This window comes from Mandrillus leucophaeus, unplaced genomic scaffold, assembly GCF_000951045.1.
Source record: "Mandrillus leucophaeus isolate KB7577 unplaced genomic scaffold, Mleu.le_1.0 Scaffold242, whole genome shotgun sequence".
NCBI classification, from domain to species: Eukaryota; Metazoa; Chordata; class Mammalia; order Primates; family Cercopithecidae; genus Mandrillus; species Mandrillus leucophaeus.
This window is the reverse complement of record NW_012102499.1, coordinates 1,408,547-1,424,974: the sequence shown is the minus strand read 5'-3', so window position 1 is coordinate 1,424,974 and position 16,428 is coordinate 1,408,547. Positions and strand designations below refer to the sequence as shown.

The following is a 16,428-nucleotide window of genomic DNA, read 5'->3' as shown; positions in this document are numbered from 1 at the left end:
CATGAGAATTGCTGGAACTTGGGAGGTGGAAGTTGCAGTGAGCCGAGATCATGCTACTGCACTCCAGCCTGGGTGACAGGTCAAGACTCGGTCTTTAAAAAAAGATCGCTTTATGTTTTTATTTTTAAATGGTTAAGGGAAAAACAAATCCAAGATAAACATTTTGTGAAATGTGAAAACTATCGAAATTCAAATTTCAGTGTCCATGAATACCATTTTACTGGAACAGTCATTCTCACTTATTGTCTATGGGTGTTTTGCGCTTTCACAAAAGCAGAGAGGACTTGCAACAGAAACTGTCTATGGTACTGTCACTCCTTCATACTGTTATTTGTTTTGTTTTGAGATAGGGTCTAATTTCATCTCCCAGGCTGGAGTGCAGTGACGCCATCACAGTTCACTGCAGCCTCAACCTCCCTAAGTACAGGTAATCCTCCCACCTCAGCCTCCCAAGTAGCCATACTACAGCTGCACAACATGCCCGGCTACTTTTTGTCTTCTCTGTACAGATGAGGTTTCACCATGTTGGCTAGGCTGGTCTCAAACTTCTGGGTTCAAGCAATCCACCCACCTTAGGCTCCCAAAGTGCTGGGAGATAACAAGTGTGAGCCACCATGCCACACCTGGCCTCCTTCATACTGTTGTTCAGTATACTACTACAAATCACAGTGAATCAATTATACTCACGCAGCACAAAATCACTGCAGCATTAAAAAAAATAATAACCAGTATATACCAATCATGCCAGAACAAGAAAAAAGGAAGAAGGGGAGTTACAAATGTCAGGTTTCTAAGGCACAGTGGAATATATTTTATTAAATGAGATGGCAAAACTTGTGTTTCTTATGCAATGACACTGAAAGAATACAACATATATAAACACTTCCGGTACAACTACTCATCACAATACTCCCCACTCACAGAAAAGCAATGGTCAGAAAAAATATAAACTTTAAAACGAAATACCTCATCATAGCCACTTTTTCACAAAAATGAAAGTAAGACTGCAACCAAAGTTAAGTTTCCAAGTAACTTGTTAGCCAAAGAAAGCCAAGTACTAGTCATGACTAACAGTTAATTAAATCTTGATTGCAGTAACCAAATGTGTCCAGAGAAAATAAACTCACTGAAGTCTACTCGGCTCTCAGGAAGAACAGTTTTTCTCAGAGTTAAGGATATCAATATTCAATTTAAAAACAATGCAAATGATTCTGAGTGCTATTTCTAAGTTCCTGATGAGCTGACAGATGTTACTGATACTGCTCAATTGTATGAGGAATCAATGGCAAGTTTGAAGTGACCAAAAAATTATCCTCTATAAATAATCTGAATGGAACAACCAGGGTAAGACTATTTTTTAAAAAGGTGAGAAATACGAATTTTATACAACTTGAAGTAGAATCTGCTACGTGCGGAATTAAAAGGACTTAGTTGGACATATTTTCAAAGCATATAAAAATGTAAGGTATTTAACCTTAAAGACTATAGTTATTCACTGTCTTATTCATCAGGAGCTACTCTGGAAAATATTTTGATCTATCTTGAACTAGGAGATCACATACTACTGAACCAGGAGTATCAATGAGGAACACTGTTCACTCCTGTGAACTTAACCATAGTCAACTTCATTACTTTTATTAACAATAGCTCAATATTCTGACATTATATATATCTGACAATAGCTCAACATTCTAACCACACAAAAGGTTGATGGTGACTTAGCAGACATAAAGTTTCATTGCATTATTCTATCAGCTCACGCCAAAGACTAAAATTTTGGTAAATGAGAACCACCACCCTGTCAACCTACCAACAACCAAACACTGAATTACTATATGAATTCATTTTTCTTAGAGACTTCGTAATGCTTCTCCATGAATTCAACCTACAACTACAAAGCAAAGCAGCATTCATGTGTGATCATACTAAAGTCATTTTGACAACTAAAATTGTTTGAATCACAACTAATGTCAAGGTGCTTTACAGACTTCCTATGTTGTCAAAAAAAAAAAAATCACTAGAAACGAGATCTCCATTCCCACAAATTTGAATATTTACTTTTGAGCTCATACTACCAGCAACATTTTTCAGACCTCAATGCAAATGCAAAGGCAATTCACATTTCAAAATTCACTTAACTGTGCAATTGAGGAGCTACTATCTAATCTTCGCTTTGAAGTGATTAATCTGAATGTAATGGCATGTTAAAAACAACATTATCTAATGGAATTCTATAAATGCCTTCCAAACTGATAAATATGCTATTAAAATCAAATGCTTTTGGAATGAGTATGTATTTTGAATAAAGTCAGTCAAGTCTCATTACATATCACTATTAACAGATGAACTTTGCAATTTTGGTAAACAGAACACTGAACCTCAATTAAGCAAAATGTTATTCCCCCAAAGAAGTCCCATTCTTCTTATCAGTAGATATAAGGAAAATGTTGTAACTAAATATTACCAAATTTTTTATTTTGTCAATTAAAAAATTTGTGGAAATTTGTCTTTTGATGCAATATTCTCCATTTTGCCTCTTGGCCAGCAATACCTAAAGTATTATCTGACCCTTCACATGAAAAATCTGTCAACTCCTGCTCTAACACTTCCTTACATTCTAGTGTAAGTGCTTACAGGACCAAAGAAGAGTCAAGAATTTCATCTTTACATGTATGTGTGTGCATATATGTATGCATCAAATGTCACAGTTGAGTAAGAATCATAATACTGTACAAATATGCTGACAATCTGATAGGCCACAGCATAGAAAGTTCATTCTTGCTATTTCTTGTTTTCCTTTGATGGAAATATTAACATGAAATGTTAAAAGTATCAAACCATTAAATATCTGAGTAAAAGGTTGCAAAACTGATTTTTGGTTTTTTAGACAAAAGTTATTACTGTAGACAACCATGGTAAAGGGAAAGAAAACAATAGCCTAACCAGTCAGGAAATATGATTAAATCTTTGCCTGCTCTATATCCTTTAAAGTAAGAACAATGCAACCCTCTCAAAAAATTGTTAGTAAGTATCAAGCAAGGATTAAGTAGAATATAGAACAGATTATTTTTTATTGATTTTAAAATGGTATTCAGATTTTACAAAAACTATATTATACACATAAATCTCAAGATATCCACTGTATTCTATAAAAGAATATATATCAACTGTGATCATTAATTACTCTTCTCATTCTGATTCTTCTTTCAGGAATGAATTTTTAAAAATTCTTCATTCAGCACCTCATCTTTCCACTTTCTCTGCCAAAGTACAGGCAACTTTTAAAACATACCCAGTCTGTCTCATCTTTGGGAAGTGTTCCCATGCCTCATTTCTTCCTACTTATATGCCAAGCATTAGGACCAAAACTGTCACTATGCCTAATGATCTTGGACCTAATTCATAGACAAAACATCAGCATGTAGTACCTGAACAGCTGAAAGGAAGACATCTACTTACTGAGTCCAGTCTACAGAAAAGTGGACAAAAGTAAATTTCTAACCTGTTCACACATGAGAATCTGCTTTACACAAACACACATCTTAACCCCACTATGAAAAATTCAGCTCCACAAAGTCTGAGGGTAAGATCTGGGAATCTGATTTTTAATAAATCTGGCAGGTGCTCTGATGCAGCCAGTATAGCCTTGGCCTCAAGACGCGTGCTTGACAATCTACTGATCTAAAAATACAAAACCAGGCTAAAGACAGCAAACATGTGCTCTAGTAACAACCACACAGATAACTAAGTGTTCTCTCTACATTTAAAGCTTCCATTAAAAAAAAAAAATGTGACCAGGTGCAGTGGCTCACGCCTATAATCCCACCAATTTGGGAGGCCGATGCAGGCGGATCACCTGAGGTCAGGAGTTCAAGACCAGCCTGACCAACATGGAGAAACCCCGTCTCCACTAAAAATACAAAATTGGCCAGGCGTGGTGGTGGGCGCCTATAATCCCAGCTACTCAGGAGGCTGAGGCTGAGGCAGAAGAATCGCTTGAACCCAGGAGGTGGAGGCTGCAGTGAGCCAAGACTGTGCCACTGCACTCCAGCCTGGGCAATAAGAGTGAGGCTCTATATCAAAAAAAAAAACAACATGAAAAAGATAGTTTATAAAAGATACTCACCATACACACACACACAAAAGCACAAAGAATAAGAGTATAAACAATGTTTTAATTATGTAAGTGAGGACAACAAAGAAAAAAGCCTGAGTTGTTATAAGCATACCTCCTACTCCAGGCACCAAATTTGGTGCAGTAGTACTCTGCCCAGCAGTGCCACTGGCAGCACTACCAGTAGTGCCACCCACAGTGCTGGTAGTGCCGCTGGAAGCTGATGAACTCTGGGAAGTCTGTGGAGCCCATGGATTGGGTAGTGGATCTCTATTTTCTGTACGGGAAGGTTGACTACCTTCACCAGAGGATGTATTGCTCACCAAGGAAGCAAATGGATTACCACCAAACTGTAATAAAGACAAAAAAAATCACAAATAATAAGCTTTCGTTTTAAATAAGACAAGAAACTTTTTTTTTTTTTTTTGAGACGGAGTCTTGCTCTGTCGCCCAGGCTGGAGTGCAGTGGTGCGATCTCGGCTCACTGCAAGCTCCGCCTCCCGGGTTCACGCCATTCTCCTGCCTCAGCCTCCCAAGTAGCTGGGACTACAGGTGCCCACCACCACGCCCGGCTAATTTTTTGTATTTTTAGTAGAGACGGGGTTTCACTATGTTAGCCAGGATGGTCTCGAGCTCCTGACCTCGGGATCTGCGCACCTCAGCCTCCCAAAGTGCTGGGATTACAGGCATGAGCCACCGTGCCCGGCCACTAAACTTTTTAAAAACTGAAAACCACATTCCTCATATAAAAGCTACCCTCAGTCATACACATATTTGTGTTAAAACAGAAGCTACTCCTTGGCCTGAACCTTGGAGCCAGTGGATCACCTGCTCTTGTGCAGCACTCAGCATTGGTTCCTGAATATCTGTGTACATGCGCCTTAAAGCATTATATCCCCCTGGGATGCTTTCTAGGTTGCTCAAGGCTCGGTCCTGGTTCCTCATCATTTCCTGCATCATTGCTGGATTCCTGGCAAGTTCCAACGTCTAAGAAAAAGATTTCCGAAAAAATTAAAAAAGAAAAAAAAGGCATTGAAATACACATGAATTACATGAATTACTTTATTAACTGCCATTAAACAAAGTTTATGGGAGGCCACTGTTTTGGACCAGCCTCCTGCACTATGCCCCAGCAGACCAGACCAAACCAAAATGGAGCCACTTGTGCCAAGTGCCATGTAATCAAGTCAACTATGAAAAGGGCCAGTTTCCCCCTCAAAACCATAGTAAGCTGCAGTCAACGTGAGTCACTGTAACAAGAAAGAGTTCCCTCCATTTTAACCCTATTAGGAAAGTAACTTTGAAATGACCCATCTGCTTTTTGTTCATTTTTGCTTTCTTCAGCCCTTTTATGCCTATAAAGCCAACCTCTTCTGCTCAGTTCATGGGAACACTCTATTTTATAAAACGAGGTGTTGTCTGATTCTAGAATCACAAATAAAAACCAATTAAAGCTTTAGAGTTGTTGCAATTTTGTATTCAATATACAAGGCAGGAGATTATTTTAAATAATCCCTGGTGTATTTCACCTCAAAAAAGGAACTTAGCATTCAAATAACATAAAGAAGGAAGCATTTCGTTATGAGTGAATTTCCCATCTCCAACATTGGACTTTTTGATTCTTAATCCTTTAAAATAAACTATTTACAAAGATCCCTCAATTTAACAGAAAATTCAGAGTTCAAATAGCCAAATTAGGGCTTTGTTGAGTTTTCTTAAACAAAGATAAGGATTTCTCTCTTTAGTTTAACCATACATATAGGACAATCTCGTTAATCATAGAAAATTAAATAACAAATATATCATTTTTTAGCTAAACAAATTGAAAGGACTTTCCACATACTTGTCTCATTATATCTGGATTATTCAACATATGACTAATTTCTGGATTTCTCTGTATCAACTGCTGCATTTGTGGATTGGCCATAATTAATTGTCTCATCAGGTCAGGATTTGAGAGCATGCTCTGAACAAAGGGATTTTCCATGATCTGGACCATCATTTCAGGGTTAGACAAAAGTTGTCGCTGCATCTGACTCTGTAGTTCAGAGAAGTTGGTAGTATTCAAACCCAAGCTACTCAGACCTGCAAGTCCCCCAAGGCCACCTAAGAAGACAAAGGGCAAAAACATACAAACCAAAGTCAGAAAATTTATCATTAACATGACATAAACTATGAAGACGCAAAAAAGTATTAGTTGACCCAACAGTCTATCACAAGAAATCATTTAAAAACAAATCAAATACCTATTACTAATATTTAATTCCTATCATTGAAATTAGCCAAAAATTTACACTTTGGTTATTAAATTTAAGTAATAAAATCAACAAAATATATTTTCATGTGTGTAGTATAATACATAAAAATATTTGGTCTTTCTCCTTGATCCTGAGTTACTAAAACCTTTGGAATTTTCTGAGTGACAGGAGTATCTTTTATTATTCATTACAAGCCCTTTTTGAAAATTATGCTAATGAAGTGACTTAGGCCCCTGGATAGCCTCAGAAAGGAGCTGGGCACCAGAAAGACAAAGTGACTAAAGGGCTGAAGCTTTCAGCCCCACCCACCAAGAAAGTGAGGGAAGGGAGCTGGAGATAGAGCTCTATGCAAATTCTTGAACAATAAGATTAAGAAAACTCAACATGAAAAGCATATCTGAGTGTTAGGAGAGTTGTGCGCTGAGGGGACCTGGAACCTTTGAGCTGAACTTCCATGCCCCACATACCTTGTGCCCTTATAATTCTCTTTCAAGATTTGTCTGTTTCTGAGTTGTATCCTTTATAATAAACAGGTAAACGTATAAGTGTTTTCTTGAGTTCCAGGTGCCATTCTAGCAATTATTGAACCTGAGGAGGAGGTCAGGGGAACCCCCAATTTAGAACTGGTCAGTCAGAAGTACAGGTGGCCTAGAACTTGTGACTAGTATCTGAAGTAGGGGCAGTCTTGCAGGACTAAGTCTGCTAACTTGTGAGACCGGATACTAACTGTAGGTAGGCAGTATCAGAAAAGAAACAATCTTGGACACAGAGCTGGTGTTGGACAACTGGCTGGTGTCAGAAAAAAACACTCCAGAATATGCCAGCTAAAGGAAGAAATACTAAATACACACACCAGACTATACTTCTAATAATCTTTCCAAAAGACTAGTTTAAGTTCTATTAACAGGAAGCAGAATTCACCTATAAACTCTGGGTACAAGAGGGCTGATACTGCCAATCAAGGATACAGAAAGCCAGGGAACACCTGGAAATAGATTTCTCTTTGGAGGACTTAAACCAAGGAGAAACCTAACAGAGCAACAGGATGACCAAGTGCTTACTTTGGTAATTACAAAGCGTTTACTTTGTAAAATTACATAACCAACCAAATGCATTCATTCCTCACTTACTAAGCACTTTTTATATATGCCAGAGACTGTGCTACACATGTATTGAGAATAAGGCAAAGAGAAAGACATTCTCAGAACTCAATCTAGTGGGAAAGACAGACAAGAAAATAAATGTCTACACAGATGTTAAGTACTTCAGTAAAGAATATTCACAGGATATTATGGTAATATAACCTAAGTGGAATGCCTACTTTCAGAAGAAGAGACGACACTTAATGAGTCTGGAGCATAAATACTCTGGCAAGGAAACGTAAAGAAGGTTAGGAGGGGGCCTGAATACTAGGCACAATGAACACCATATACAAAAAGCACAGAGATAAATGTATTAATGCATTCTTGAAACCACAAAAACTTCAGTATGACTAACTACAGTAGCAGATTGCAGTGCTCACCAAACATTTCATTTTGCAGCCTTATTATTTCTTTTGCACTTGGACAGGCCTACGTGAAATGCCAAAGGACTACAAGAAATGGTATGTGCCACTTCTGGTCAAAGTATAGCAGGTTCAACTTAAAACCCTTTAGCTGTCTCTTCTGCCATGTTCCAAACGGTAGAGCTATAATACAGCAGAATGAAAAATGACTTTCATTACCTTGAGTCTCTGAGGGACTATATGGACGGGCACCTTACAAACCGGTAAAAAGCAAGTAGCATGCAGAAAAATGTAGCAAGAAATGAAGCTTTGTTGTAATAAGCCACTGAGATTGGCTATCTATTATCAAAAGATAATGGATAACAGCACTTCAGGGGATCACAAGGTCACGAGATCTACACCATCTGGGCTAACACAGTGAAACCCTATCTCTACTAAAAATACAAACAAATTAGCCGGGCGTGGTGGCACACTCCTGTAATCCCAGCTACTCAGGAGGCTGAGATGAGATCACTTTGAGCCCAGGAGTCTGAAGCTGCAGTGAGCTATGATGGCACCACTGCACTCCAGCCTGGGCAACAGAGCAAGACTCTGTCTCAAAAAAAAAAAAAAAAAAAATCTTCCACAGAACCTCAATATATAAATCTAATACAGGCCAGGCACAGTGGCTCACATCTGTAACCCCAGCATTTTGGGACACCAAGGCAGGACGCCATAAGTCAGGAGTCTGAAGCTGCAGTGAGCTATGATGGCACCACTGCACTCTAGCCTCAGTGACTGAGCAAGATCCTGCCTCTCTTAAAAAATAAAACAAAACTAATATAATAAAAGCAAAAGCAGTTTTAGGCTAGGCTGGCTTCCCAGACCCCTTTCCATGTGTTCAGGACAGTTACAAAATAACTAATGCAGTCTGATTCTTTCCTTTTACTAATGAAAAAATTATGATTCAGGGATGCTGGCTTATGATTAATAACCAGCTAACAGAGCGAGATTCCGTCTCAAAAAAATAAATAAATAAATAACCAGCTAATCTTACTCATACTATATTATGTGGTAGTCAGATCAGGTACACACACACTACATCTCTTTCATTATTGAAAAGAAAGGCACCAACTGATATGTAAGAATATCCATATCCCTACCTATTTCCTTAATATCTACAATTATAGGAATATATAAGTTTTTTTTTAAATTTTTGTTGTTAAAGTGACATACGTTTTCTTTTCTCATTTTATCTGAAGCTACCCAGGAAGGGAAAGGAGTATTTTTTCCCATCCCTATGGAGATGACTAAAGACACTTACCTAAACCAAAAGGGTTGCTAGTAGCAGAACCAGATGTGGAGTTACTATTAGGAGTTGATGATGTGGTAACATTGCTTCCAGCGGTATTTGTTTGCTGAGCTGAATGATCCTGAGGCCTAGGGAAAATAATTAATCACAGAGTAAGCAGTAGAGCTGATTATTTTTGAAAGAACCACTGAAATCCTGACATCTAGAAATAAAGAGTAAACTCTCAGATGAAATCAAATTATCATTTAATAAAAAGCCTGAGAAAACTAAGCGTTAGGAACAAAAAGTACAAAATAAAATAAAATCCTGCAAAATACAAAATATGCTGCAATTGCCCCTCCTCTCTGAGTATAACGTACATAAATATTTCATTAGTTTTAATCATATTGCTTATGTAACAGAGGGAGATAAGTTATTTCATAAGAGGGAAGTCAGTAACCAGTTACACCCACAAAGTTTGACTATATAAAAAACTTCTTTATCTTGGCCGGGTGTGGTGCCTCACGCCTGTAATCCCAGCACTTTGGGAGGCCGAGGCAGGTGATCACCTGAGGTCAGGAGTTCAAGACCAGTCTGGCCAACATGGTAAAATCCTGTATCTACAAAAAATACAAAAATTAGCCAGGACTGGTGGTGCATGCCTGTAATCCCAGCTACTCAGGAGGCTGAGGAAGGAGGATTGCTTGAACTTAGGAGGTAGAGGTTGTAGTGAGCCAAGATTGTACCACTGCACTCCAACCTGGGCGACAGTGAGACTCTTTAAAAACAAACAAACAAACAAAAAAACCCACAACTATTTTATCTATCCCCTTCTAGTTTTTGAGGGTTATGAGCCAGTTTTACTAAGGCCCCTGAAATTCTTGAAAACAATAAAAAGTGAGAGACTTCACCAAAAGAAAGTCAATCAATATGATTAATAATTATTACTTTTTTTTTTTTTTTTTTAAAGACAGAGTCTTGCTCTGTCACCCAGGCTGGAGGTGCAGTGGCATGATTTCGGCTCACTGTAATCTCCCCCTCCCAGGTTCAAGCGATTCTCCTGCCTCAGCCTCCTGAGTAGCTGGGACCACAGGTGCACGTCACTATGCCGGGCTATTTTTTGTATTTTTAGTAGAGATGGGGTTTCACCATGTTGACTAGGTTGCTCTGGAACTCTTGACCTCAGGTGATGGCCCCGCCTCACCCTCCCAAAGTGCTCAGATTACAGGCGTGAGCCACTGTGCCTGGCCTGATTATTATTTAGTATTATCTCTAAAAGGAAATAAGCCAGGCAAGGTGGCTCACGCCTGTAAAGCCAGCACTTTGGGAGGCCTGACCTGAGGTCAGACGTCCGTGACGAGCCTGGCCAACATAGGGAAACCCCATCTCTATTAAAAATACAAAATTAGCTGGGCATGGTGGCGCATGCCTGTAATTCCAGCTACTTGGGAGGCTGAGGCAGGAGAATCACTTGAGCCTGGAGGCAGACGTTGCAGTGAGCCGAGATCGTGCCACTGCACTCCAGCCTGGGCGACAAGAGCAAAATTCGTCTCAAAAAAAAAAAGAAAAAAGTAAAGAAATAAAGAAAACCTTTCCATATGATACCAGACAAGAGTTTTGAATCTCACTCCTTGCTTCTTTCCCTGACTTTAGCTAAGCACACATTTTTCCATTTTAACATCTCTGAAATCAGGATCTGTCTTCCAATTGCGGACAGCCAGGCATCAACTACATTCCTGCACATGTAGTCTACATGACTTCAACTGAATGCCTGGCTACACTGTTGTACCATACGTGACAGGCTTAATTACCACATTAAGTGTCTTCAAAAAAACACCATTAATCGGCACTGAGAGAAGTTATCATGTATTCAGAATAGCACCAAAATAGAAGGAATATTTTGAATGAGTAAAGCAAGTATTTGCTGTTGGTGAATACCAGCATAAAAACTTACAGAATGAGTGTTAATGGCTTGGAACAAAATCCTGGAGAAAATACTGGAGAGCTCTTTTAAGAAATGCTACACCATCAACACTCTTGACAGAACAGAGTTTGATACTGTATGAAAAAATACGGACACTGACAACTAAGTCTTTGTATGTCATGCAAGAGTGATATGATAAAATTCCATACCCACGTAAGTCTAAAGGAGCTCTTTCACTAAGTATAAAATAAACCTTTTAAGTGACAAGAAAACATCAATTCAGTTAGCAGTATTCTTTTGTAGTGATACACAAAGGTATCTCTTAAAAACTGGTGGTGCCAGCTGGACACTGTGGCACACCTACGGTCCCAGGCTGACATGGGTGCATCACTTGAACCCAGCCAGGGCAACATGGCATGACTTTCTCTCTTTAAAAAAAAAAAAAAAAAGTTCCTTAGACTTAATGAAATATGATTATCAATTTGTGGTTTGCTAAGGAGATAAGTCATTCACGATCTTTGTCTAAAAATTTCCTTACTAAAAGAAAAGCTGGGCCCGGTGCGGTGGCTCACACCTGTAATCCCAGCACTTTGAGAGGCCAAGGCGGGCGGATCACAAGGTCAGGAGATCGAAACCATCCTGGCTAACACAGTGAAACCCCGTCTCTGCTAAAAATATAAAAAATTAGCCGGGCGTGGCGGTGTGCGCCTGTAGTCCCAGCTACTCAGGAGGCTGAGGCAGGAGAATGACATGAACCCAGGAGGCGGAGCTTGCAGTGAGCCAAGATCTCGCCACTGCACTCCAGCCTGGGCGACAAAGTGAGACTCCGTTTCAAAAAAAGAGAGAAAAGCTAAAAACTTGCTTGTTCTAATGCAAATAATCTAGATATAATAACTAAATACCAATGAACTTTGAAAAATATGAAATGGTTATCTGACAATCGTGTAAGCATTAACATGGAATCACTTTTTTAAAAAAAATCATTATCGACAACAAGGAAAGAATTTTAACTATTTAAATATTAATGACAGGGAAAGTAATTTACAGCCAACACTAGTTACTTTTAGAAGTATGAACATTTATCCACGATTTTAAAGCTGTACATCTTCCAAAACCATACCTGTTTTGTGTTTTAATGACAAGGTGAACAGTAAGTCCATCATGAATTCCATGCTGACTCAAGGTATCTTGATCTTTCAAAATTTTTCCAGCAAATATCAACACAAGTTGGTCAGTATGCGATTTAAAACGTTTAGAGATTTCTTCCTTAAACTAAATAAAAATAAAGTAAGTATGTATTACAGTTGTTTGCACAGCACCATACAGTCTAGTTTCTAGAGGTACCTCATAGAGGTCTCTACTACAGACACTACAGTTCAAACACCATAATGCCAATGTTCCAGGAGGCTGAGGCAGGAGGACTGCTTGAGCCCAGGAGTTCAAGGCTGCAGTGGGCTATTATCACACCACTGCACTCCAGCCTGGGTGACAGAGCGAGATCCAGCCTGGGTGACAGAGCGAGATCCCGCCTCTAAAAACAAAACAAAACAAAAAGTCCCCAATTCAAACAATATAGAGATGCGTCCTTCTTATGTCAGTATCTTGATCTTAGTAAGAAATGATTATCACTTCATCTCTAACACAAAGGTCTTATTATAGTGCACATATCCTATGTTCAATCCTCTGCTAAGGCCTAACAATGCACTGCTTCCCAATATCCTTATTCTTTTTATGTCAACGAGACCAGATTTAGTTCGAGCCACAATTAGCTCTTACTACGTCCAAAATAATGTATTCCTCAGACTTCTATCTTCAGTCCTGTTCCTTTCTTTCTAGTTCAATATAGTATACACAGCCAATCTCATATTCTTGGCCTGGGGGTGGAGTAGCTCTAATGCAAATACCCCAATTCTGAAATGTACAAACATTCAAAACTTTTTGAGCATCCATGACACTCAAAGGAAATGCTCACAGGAGCATTTCAAACTTTGGATTTTCACATTAGGAATGCTGAACCAGTAAGTATATAAGGCAAATATTCCAAAAAAAAAAAAAAAAAAATCTGAAATCTGAGACACTTCTGGTCCCAAGTTTGTCTGTTTAAAAAAAAAAAAAAAGTTTTTGGATAAGGTATACTTAATCTGTATTATACTGACCATCCTTCCCACTTATTTTATTCAATATTTATTAATAAGCAGTACTACGGAAAATCAAAGACAAAAGACACAACTCTTTCCCTGAAGGTGAACAGTCCAACGAGAGTCTAGTAAAACCATGAAGTCCACAGGAAGCATAAAGGGAAGTCAGAGAAGGCTTTCCATAAGTGAAAACTAAAGAAAGACTACAAAGTAGCCAATAAAACCTGAAGAAGGCTTTCCAGGGACCAGACATATAAAATCAGACAAAAGAGCGTCATGCTATAAAGAAAAACTTACTTATACTATTCTCAGATCTTTACCAAAATCACCAGTATGCTTAGGTTTTACCAGACTGCCCAAATAGGAAAGCTTCAGAGTGGGCCCAGGAATCTACATTAAAAGACTGGCTCAGGAAATCAGTCCAAATTCAGAAAAGAATCACACCTTCAAACCACTCTACCTCACTGTCCCACAGCAATGGATCTCAATAGACGAGGAAACTGCTGCCAAGAAGGTGTTTTGGAAATACACAGGGGCATTTTTCTGGTTGTCACGATAAACAGACATTAAATGATAGAATGTCTGAGATTTTAAAAATCTTACGGGGACAAGGAAGGGAAGGCATATATAAAAAACATGGTAAGCTATGTATCATTGTTGAAAATCACAGATAGGTACATGAAAGTTCCTAACACTCTACGTTTGTATATGAATAAAATTTTCCATAATCAAATTACAACAGCCAATGTAAACAACTGGTTTTTAAAAAATCTATTTTACCTTTGTCAACTCCCATACACATTGCTAACATTTTGAAAAATACCAAAGAAAAGCATAAAGATAACACAAAACTTCACTTCAGTAAATATTTTGAAGCTTTTCCATCTGCATTTTCTTTCCTTTATTTGAAATCATATGATACATAATCCTTTTATCTAAGACAAGCAATTTCCAAGTAACTAAGAGAAAATCTTCATAGAACACCATTTGCATGATATTCTATATCGAGAAACAGGTCATAATTTAACTAGCCTCCCATTATTAGACACCTCATTTTCCCTTTAGTAGTCATCCGAAATAATAATATAATGAACGGCAGAACACATGGTTTGTAAGGATTAAACGAGAATGTATATAAATGCAAACATCAGGTATATAGGCAGTAGTCAATCAATGGTAGCTACTACTATGCCAGTTCTCTTAATACCCAACAATTTTGTGAGGAAGAGAGATTTTAATCCTATTTCGGACACAGAAAAAGAGGTTACAGATGTCTCCCTTCCCCCTACACTGACACAGCTAATAAACTGGGAGTTAGGATTCAAACCTAGATTTGACTTCAAAGACAAACCTATCCAGATTAACTATTTTTCATATGCAAAATGAGGGTAAAACTAGATTTGTGTTTCTTAACCTGAAACTCAGAAATCTTCTCCAAAATCTTTGATATCCCTCGTTATTCTGAAATAAATGACTTTATTATAGAACATACAGTTATACAGCATTTTATCACATTTTAGGATTTGAAGGTAAGATGCTAGATTAAAGACACACATCTGGCCGGGCGCAGTGGCTCACGTCTGTAATCCTAGCACTTTGGGAGGCCGAGGCAGGCGAATCACAAGGTCAGGAGATCGAGAACATCTTGGCCAACATAGTGAAACCCCATCTCCACTAAAAATACAAAAATTAGCTGGGCATGGTGGTGAATGTTTGTAATCCCAGCTACTCAGGAGGCTGAGGCAGGAGAATCGCTTGAACCTGGAAGGCAGAGGTTGCAGTGAGCCAAGATTGCCACTGCACTCCAGCCTGGGTAAAAAAAAAAAAAAAAAATGCATCTATTCTTACATCCTTTCAAATACTCACAAAAACAACAGAATTTTTTAAGCTTTATGGAGGCATAACTCATACCACATAATTCACTCATTTAAAGTATACAATTCAATGGTTTCTGGAGTATTCACAGATATGTGTTAGTCAATTTCAGAACATTTTCATTACCTCAAAAAAAAATCTATACCCTACAGCTATCACCTACGTATGCCTCATCACTTCCAACCATAAGAAACCAGTAATTTATACTTTCTGTCTCCACAGGAGTATTTCATATAAAGGCAGTATTATAACATATGGTCTTTGTGACTAGCTTCTTATACTTGGCATGTTTTCAAGATTCACCCATGTCATAGCATGTATCAATACTTCATCCCTTTCTACGGCCAAATAGTATTCCAGTGTATGGATATACCACCTATTTTGCTTATCCACTCATCAGGTGATGGGCATTTGGGTTGTTTCTACCTTTTGGCTATTATAAACAATGTGATACATTTATCTCAGAGAAATTGACAAACTAAATGGGCAAAAATGAATTAGTAAAAACAGAAAAGATATGAACAATTAACATATGACCTAACTGGGCATACACAGACCACCAAACCCAACAACTGCAGAATAAGCATTCTTTTTAAGTGCCTTTACTAAATTTGACTACATATCCTGGGCCATAAAGAAAGTCAGCATATTTCAAAAAATTAAAATCTTACCAAGTTGTACTCTGTGACCACATGCAATTAAACTACCAAAAAGATAACAAGAAATCAAGTGTTGATCAACTGGAAAAGATGACCTAAGTGGGATACAAAAAGACCTAACCATTGTTTTAAAGGGGTACCATATACTGAACTATCATTAGCAGAGTAAAAAGATAAGCCCTTAAAGAGACAATTTGCAACACAACCAGCACAGCTCAAATCCAGATTTCATAAATGTCTACAAATCACCAAGAAACACAACCCAATTGAAAAATGGCCAAGAAATTGAAACAGGAATTTCACAAAAATAAAATCCTTTTCATTTAGATGACAAATAACACAGAAAACGTTAAATTAAAACCAGTGACAAATGCACTGAAGGGTTCAGTTTAAGACTGTTAGAGTGTTACAGAGGATGCAGAGCAACTGGAAACCACACACACTGTGGGTACAAATATAAATCAGTACATTTTAGAATAACATTTTACAAGAGAAGTTGACCATATGCTTACCGCATGACCCAACAATTCCGCTATTTAACAAATTACATGTCCACAACAAATACATCAACAAATACAATCAAGAACATTCGAACCAGCATTACTTAAATTAGCCAAAAACTGAAAGCAATCCAAATGTCCCTCAACTGTAGAATAAACTATAGTGCAGTCATGTACTAGATTACC

At 38.1% G+C, this 16,428-nt stretch overlaps 1 protein-coding gene across 2 annotated transcripts in view; it reads right to left on the bottom strand.

Annotated features, from left to right (window-relative positions):
- Positions 1-16,428, bottom strand: part of UBQLN1 (ubiquilin 1) — a 48,099-nt gene that overhangs the window by 13,656 nt on the left and 18,015 nt on the right. For both annotated transcript variants that reach the window (XM_011982761.1, XM_011982762.1), the window contains exons 2-6: positions 12,191-12,342; positions 9,180-9,295; positions 5,958-6,220; positions 4,943-5,101; positions 4,230-4,464 (exon numbers count right to left, since the gene is read on the bottom strand). In XM_011982761.1, the coding sequence (XP_011838151.1) occupies positions 4,230-4,464; positions 4,943-5,101; positions 5,958-6,220; positions 9,180-9,295; positions 12,191-12,342 (925 nt within the window). The remainder of the gene's footprint in view (positions 1-4,229; positions 4,465-4,942; positions 5,102-5,957; positions 6,221-9,179; positions 9,296-12,190; positions 12,343-16,428) is intronic.